Below are 8172 nucleotides of genomic sequence, written 5' to 3'. Positions count from 1 at the left end.
AAAAAAAAAATTTTTTTTTTATGAAAGAAAGGTAATGTTTATTTATAATGTACCAAATTGCGTTAACATTTGCTTACTAATTTAAAAGTTATAGCCCAAAAACTATAACAAGCACAAAATGGTTACGAGGTCAGTCCCGGGGACCGAGCCCATGCTGAAAGAGTTAGTTACTTAGGGTTTACCTTAACTCTCTTGCTTAACTTGCTTTTTCACACACAACATTCTAATTCTGCATACATTTGTTTTGTGTGTGAGGTTTGATCTATAACTAAATAGGCCTATAATGTTATATTCTAAATTAAATGTTAACTTACCCAAAAACTTTTGTGTATAATTTATATTTGTGTAATGTATATGTTAACGATAAAATTAGTGGTTTGGCAGCAGACAATAGATGCATATAGCAATGAAAAACTGTCATTTTGCACACCTTCATGTGAGGGGAAGCGTGACCTGCGCAGTGAATGTGGCACACAAACAGAGATTTTGAGTTTTATATATAGATTGAACATCAGAGAAAACTATTGGCAATTTCTGAAAGAAACATTGACAGGTAGGTGTAGCAAGAGGGGTCCAATTTTCTATTTTATGGTGCTATAATTAAATATGACTGAAATTTATAAAAATGTTTTGACTGAGCATTGACAACATAATAATGAATAATTTACATTAAATTTCATACTTCTCAGAGAGGGTAAATAAATAAGAGAAGAGAATACCTAGAGAGCATAATTTTTAAACTAGGAGAAATTCAGCATTTTTTTTAATACTGCCTTATAAAATTAAGAATTTAAAACTTGTATAATATCAAAATTTGTATTATTAGCTACATTTTAATGCCAAATTGATTCGTATACCATGACAAGAAAGTAGATTAAATAAATTTTTAATGTAACACATTAAAACCTCGTGACATGCAGAGAAAAAGATACCTGTAGTGAACGTGTTAACTTACGAGATAGGAACACATTGAACTGATAGAGCTCATTCAGTAATCTTATCAGATCAACACACACACAAATCACTGAATACTTGCCCTGTGTGTAATTGTAATAGTTTTATAGCTGATTTGATATTATTAATAAACATTGTGATGCACATTTGTTCTTATCAACATCTTGGTTGAAAAAAGTATCTTTCTCAGTAATCTGATATCCTTCGAACTATGCAAGAAAGACCATTTTACCAGGAAAATTATACTAAGCATTAAGCACAATAAATATCTTGTGGATGTTTTAAGAGCCAATTAGCATATTTGTTGATATCCAGCCACACTGGATGCAATTTGCACTTCCCTAGCATACTTTGACTAACAACTGGGTTATTGAAAAACATGTATTTCTCACCCACACCACAAAACTGTGAAACAACCCAATAAAATAAATTGTAAATGACCTCATGTTACTGAACAAAAGCACTGACAAATTATGCATTATTTACAGTCTCCCAAGTATACTTTAACTTTTCCCAACTTCAGTTTAGTAGCAAATGATAGAGCCTTGCATCCTTCTTTCGAATACTATACTTTGGCCAGAGCTAAAATCTAAGCTAGTGTGTATCCAAAACCAAATAATATTTACTGAACATATTATTTCAGCTTACCAGTAGACCAACCAAGCCAAGAAAAGATTAACACTCATATTGTTACTAAGACAACCCTCATACTGTTGTGCCCATTAACAATGTTATAAATATCATGTTTTTCCCCAACACAATTGCATTATTATTTTTAAACATTTCTCAGTTTACTGCTACAATTTTACCTAACAAAGAACTGAAGACCTTTTGGATTTAATAAAAACTATATTTTAATGTAATGCTCAGTTTTTTAAGTTTTCTTGTATAACACACACACTTAAAGACATTGAAAATAAATTATATTCACAACATATACATTGATCTCAATTAAGAATATTGTTAGCAAAAATTGCAATACCTAGCCTGACAAAGGGTAATGAGATTTTGAAAAGTGAGTTTCTAGGTCACCAAGAAATCTAAGTTGTTTTGCTATTTTTGTGACTTACAGCTGGAAATGGTGAATACTGCAAACAGCAACATAAATGTGTTAATTAACATCAATCAAGATGAAAATTACTGTATATAGAAAATGAAAATTTCTGATCAAAATAAAAAAGAAATGGAAATTCTAAGATAAAAGGAAATATTCTTAGTTTTTCAAAATTGTCTTGCAACAAAATTTTTGAAATTTCACAACCTAAAAAAATGAAATACACTATCATTATATCTCTACATTATTTAGTGTCTTTGCTTTAAGTTTCATGCAATTTGTTAAGTGTTTCCACTGTGAGAAGGAAACAAATTAAAAGAATATCAGTGACACCCACCCCTCTAGACCAGAATGGGTTAAACCACACACTTCTGAAATAGTTGTATAACTAGTCAATCTTCCAGGATTTTGTCATAAAATACATTCCAATCTCTAACATACTACAATCTCTATATACTACTACATAACATTTCCCATGTTCCATATAGGTTATAAAGAAGGTAGGTTTATCAAAATATTAATTAGTTCAAGAAATACCTTATTCAGTGGATATACTTCTATCTTTCCAGCACCAATATCTTGAAGATCCCGTTCTGAATCATATTTCAAGTCATTAGATACACTTAACCTGTAAAGACAAATTTTTAATAAATGATGCAATGCTGAAAACCAGTTTTGTTTTTGGAATAAATTAATAAACAAAGCAATTAATAGGGAGACAACATTTTTTATATAAAGACAATGTTACCAATTAACTCAATGACAACCGGCTACTAACTTTCTGAGTAGCCAATGCAAGTCTTGCTATATTTCATTCCAACAATAAAACTAGTGGTTGAAATTGTTTGAAACTTCATAAGAACTTTCATAAATGCACATAGTTTAAGAAACATTAAGCCTGTTACTTTCAATAAATTTAGTTTTTTTTGCATAATGATCTTTAATATCTTGGAAAATTACATTAGGAAATGGTATTTATAAGAAATGATTACGATATTTATATTTGTTCCAGATTTTAACTTATTACTTATGTTTTAGTACATTATTTTAAAATCCCTAAAAACTTTTTATTGTCCATAAAATGCAAATTGTCTGTTTTTATTTTTTTTAATAATCACGTACTCCCCTTATGGTTTCAAGTAATATACAAGACCCAAAAATAATATTTCTAAGTAAACCTAAACAACACAGTTTTTTTTTTATCTTTAACTAGGATTTCATGTTTATATATGTACATAAAAAACATTTTACTTTTGTTTCATAAATGTATTTTTATTTCACGTTTATGTTTCATTGCAGCCGTACTTTTGTTTGTGAAGTTTAGCAGCATGAACTTCGTACATTTGCTGTAAACTATCATGCCTCTTGGTGGTCACTCTCGTCCAGTCCAGCACAGGTGCATTTCAACATTACTGTAGATATGATAGTAAGAAAGCTTTTCGGTATTTGAATGTCATTTCTTTGAACTTTCAAACAAGTTTATTTCAACCTATGTCCGTGCATGTTGTTTCACTATAGACAAAACTAATTGCCACTACAAGCGAATGTATGTAACAGTTTACAGTACAGGTGGTTTCAATAAACACAACCTGCCCTTGTTACTTGATACATTCTGCTAAAAACAATTTACCAAACAATACAGACACCATAAATTACAAAGATAATTACTTTACAGCACTTAAAAGATTAGTTCTGGTCACATTCCTCTCATTATAGGCAAGATTTATGTTGGAATTCGAAACTTAAGCTCTTCAGTGTATTGAGACCTCTGTATTATTGAGATGAATGTATTTAGTCTGTTTCACAACCAACATATGGGTTTTATTGTTGTCACTTGTACACTGAGTTTTAAACCATTTGCAAAATATCAGAATAAACTTTATATATATCAGTTAGACTGTTTTAATTCTAAAGCAATAATAACAGAAGTGTGGGTCTTACAACAAAGTAAAGATTGTAAGAAGGAAAAATATAAAATTCTTATGTGGTACGGGTACTAGTAGTATTATGTATAAATCATACAAGTTTATCATTCTAAATACTGAATCATAATTTTATTATTATGAACTTAATATAAAATTATGTTAAATTATTGAACTTAAAACTACTAATTTAAATACAAAAAATATAAAAAATCAAACTTTCAGTTCAAAGTGCTAAGCCTAATTCATGTAAAGGCCTTGCTTGCACTTGATAGCTGTTAACCCTAACATACATGGTTCAACTTTTCCTAAAAACTATGTCTATTTTGAGTTAATTTTTCAATATAATGATTAATGTAAATAGATATACGATACGGTATGACTTAAGCTACTATAGAAAAATAATAAAATTTGCATACATCCAATGCAGTTTTTTTCCAGAAGCAAGTTTTCTAAGGTTTATAAAAAAGTACTATTGACCAATACTAAATACAACCTCTACATAAAATGGCAGTTACTATAATAAGCACCACCCACATTCATATTGCAAAATCCTATGATTTGTCAACCGTGAAATACAGCGATTGGAATAAGATGGTACTGAAATTGACACCTTCGACTAGGACTGGCTAAAAGTTTTACAACTGAGGTTTAACACACCCAGACGCAGTTTTATAAAGAAAACAGACTAGAAAAAGGTTTAGATACATTAAGTGCAAGGAGAAATTGTAGAAAAAGTTTGAAAATGTTTTTTCTTCTTAGAGAACACTTATTTAGTCTCAAACGTATTTTGGATTTTTTTTTATTAACTTTCTTTTAAATTTCATTAAACAATACAACTTTGTACAAATAATTGAATGTTATACTACTATTTACAAAAATAAAATCTGAAATCCAATAAAAGATAAGTTCTCTATAATTTTTTCAATTCACAAATGTGATTTTGCCCTCACGATAAGATCAAAATGGCCACAGTGGGTAACAGGTTAATGGTAATTGTGCAAAAACACACAATCAGTACACAAGTCATAAACAACAAGTAATGTCAACTAGATGGTGAATATATTAACTCTCCAAAACATTAATTCAAAACTACAACAGAAAAATATATATGAACACACAATTAAAAGGAATATAATTCTAAAATAACTGCACAATAAATAATTCATTAAAAACAGGAACCAGACCTGAAACAACCACGTATTTTGGTGTTTTTATACCATCATCTTCAAGAGTAATAATTGAAGTTTGATCAAGACCTACATAACTGCACAATCATTTGCATTCCTTTAGTGCCATCTACACACACACACACACACCCAGAATTTATAAAACATGTCCAGAAATGTCATAAAAAATGAAGTATTGGACATACGTTTCATAAACTCTAGATGTGCCAAAAAAATGCAAATGATTGTGTAGTTATACAAGTCTTGATCAAAATTTAAAGAAGTTGATTGGTTGCCTCTTGACTTTTAATACCACTCAGCTTCAAGTCTGTTCATAATTGAGCTTTGTGCAGACAAGCCATTACTGTGAATCAGCCTCTTTAACATCAAGGTGTCATTTCACCACATTTGTTGTATAACTGGGACCACTGTCATGCTAGAAAATGAACTTCCATCAAATGGATCAGAATCTGCCTGTACCAAATTTGGAAGATTTTAATTTTCTACATCAGCCACTTCTGAAAGTTTTGGTTTTTGTACATGTTTTGCATTGGTATTTCAGCCCTGGGCATAGTATGACTGGCTCTATTTTCAAAGGTTATATATATTGGTGTGGCACCTTCTAGTTGGTTGGATGACAAGCAATTTAAACTATCAACATGTGGCTGTACACTGGTGTAGTTCATTTTCACATGATAAAGGGATGGCATTTCCATAATATTTGTTTTTTAATAACCTTTTTCCTTATTGTTCCCCTAATTATTTCCTACACTATACCTTTACAATATTTTTTCTCAGTTCCTAAAGATGAACATTTTAATAATGGTAATCACTTCAACAAATTCTGGCACAAGAACTGAAATAAAGACATGACAAAATAATAAATGAATTTTAAATCTGTATCCCATGGTCCTACCACTAAGAATGAAAGATGATGAATTTTACACATGTCACTTCACAATAAAAAGGATAACGATACTTAAGATAAACAACATTGCTTATTTATAACACAAGGGGACATAGGTAAACATTTCGGAATTCAACAGATTCCATCTTCAGTATCTAAAGCAAAATAAAAGAATTACATCATCCCTTAGCAACTAAAATACATTGCTATAATAACAGTAATTTAATCAAACTATAACAAAAATTGAATGAGTAACAAAATTAAAAACTAATCTGAAATCAACTTGGGTTTGTAACAATGAATTACAAGTTTAATTTGACTTTTTAAAGTTAAGCTTTTGTTTACCAATGTATGAAGATGAGGATATAGTAAGTTTGGGTACAGTTGGTAGTCTTTGTAGATTAGTTTCTTAGTTAGAAAAATATCAGTAATTTTTTGAAATGAATGTTGTGGGTAGCCATTATGTTTCAATATATCCTGTATAAGTGAAATTTGTGTGTGTAAAGTCCATAGAACACAAGTTATAACCTCTGTTTAATAAGCATATTACCATATTTCTCTTGTAAGTAGTTTTAATTAAATTACTGTTATTATAGCAATGTATTTTAGTAATTACTTAGGAATGATGTAATTCCTTTATTTTGCTTTAGATACTGAAGATGGAACTTGTTGAATTCTAAAACGTTTATCTGTGTCCCATTGTTATAAATAAACAATCTTGTTTAGCTTAAGTATCATTATCCTTTTTATTGTGAAACTTCGTTTTCCTTCAAACACATCAATTGCTAACATATTACTTTATAATTTTGAACCCCCTCTCTTTTTTTTTAAGAAAAAAGAAGTTCTCTAATTTTTTCAACTCACAAATTTGATTTTGCCCTCATGATAAGACAAATGATCACGGCAGGTAAGGGGTTAAAGCAGGAACCAGGTATTTGTAATGCATAATATTGTTAATTCTACTAGAGTCTTGTGCTTCAAAAATCACCTAGACAGAAAGCAGCTTTTACTACAAATACGGCAGGTGACAGATGCAAAGACAAAATCAAAGGTAAAAGAACAAATGTGATAGATCTTTTAAAGAACACACATGTAGTAGCAAAAAGATAAGATGGAATAGACTTTCAAAGGTCTCATAAACTAAGTAATGGTAAATGATTTAATCTGGATGTACTGACCAAATCTCAGTATAAAATCCCGTTTTCTAGTAAAGTAAAATCTGTGCAAGCATATTTGGGGAAGGGGTAAATTCTGCAGCAAATTATTCAACAGAAATCTGTCACAATACTTCTGAAATAAGACAGCAAGATGCTCACATCATTCCACTCAGATAAAAGGTTCTGTTAGTCTGTATCTTGGATTTGGACATATTATGCACCAAGAATTGATATCTAACCATACCTGCCCTTTTGGCAGAATGGACTAACAGTATTACTGATTTTAGATAGCACATATTAGTATATACAGAAATGTGACAAATATAGATTCTAGAAAGAAACGTACAGTATCCACAAGCAGTGTCCACTTGTCAAAATTACTGTATTTACTGGTGGCCCTTGGTCCACATTTTTATCATGAGCAAAATGAGGATGCAGCAATTAATCATCACATATTCTAAAATTATGTTGAAATCAATTGCTCCTGAATACTATTTCAGGATGTGGTTGTTGTGAATAAAGAATTTAAGGATGCATTGGATCTAATTTGCAAACTTATTGTGAATACACAGATGTCATGTTTTCTGTAAAAAGATGTGTAACAAGTATCCAACAAAGGCATTCAAACTTTTAAGGCTTGTCACAAAAGTACACTGGGTGGTAGAAGCAATAAATGGCTGCATAAAACAAAGGAAGCTACTGGACATAGTATTTACTAATCTGCAAAATGTTTTATAGGGAGATTATGTGGAAAATGTCAATGTTCTTTACAACCTCTATTGGTCTACTCTCACAAAAAAAAACAAAAAACAAAGAAGTTCCTCTGTTTCATAATGCATTTCAATTTGGTGAAACATTCCAACAGATTGATGAATCCAAAGGATTACTGACAGAGAAACCAGTGGCAAAAGGTTGAAGTATATGATGTGCCTTTTTACTTCTACAGTTGTCTGATTAATACCTGTGGTTATGGACATTGTATATATATATATATATATATATATATATA

The 8172-nt window shown here is 30.2% G+C and overlaps 1 protein-coding gene across 1 annotated transcript in view; it reads right to left on the bottom strand.

Moving 5' to 3' along the window:
- The window catches only part of LOC106478141 (protein strawberry notch homolog 1-like), a 59352-nt gene that overhangs the window by 25267 nt on the left and 25913 nt on the right, over positions 1–8172 (bottom strand). The window contains exon 7 of the mRNA XM_013938656.2: positions 2546–2636. Within this exon, the coding sequence (XP_013794110.1) occupies positions 2546–2636 (91 nt within the window). The remainder of the gene's footprint in view (positions 1–2545; positions 2637–8172) is intronic.

This window comes from Limulus polyphemus, unplaced genomic scaffold (genome assembly GCF_000517525.1).
Source record: "Limulus polyphemus unplaced genomic scaffold, Limulus_polyphemus-2.1.2 Scaffold184, whole genome shotgun sequence".
NCBI classification, from domain to species: Eukaryota; Metazoa; Arthropoda; class Merostomata; order Xiphosura; family Limulidae; genus Limulus; species Limulus polyphemus.
Note: the sequence above shows the minus strand (reverse complement) of the source record. Positions and strands in the feature narration are given on the sequence as shown.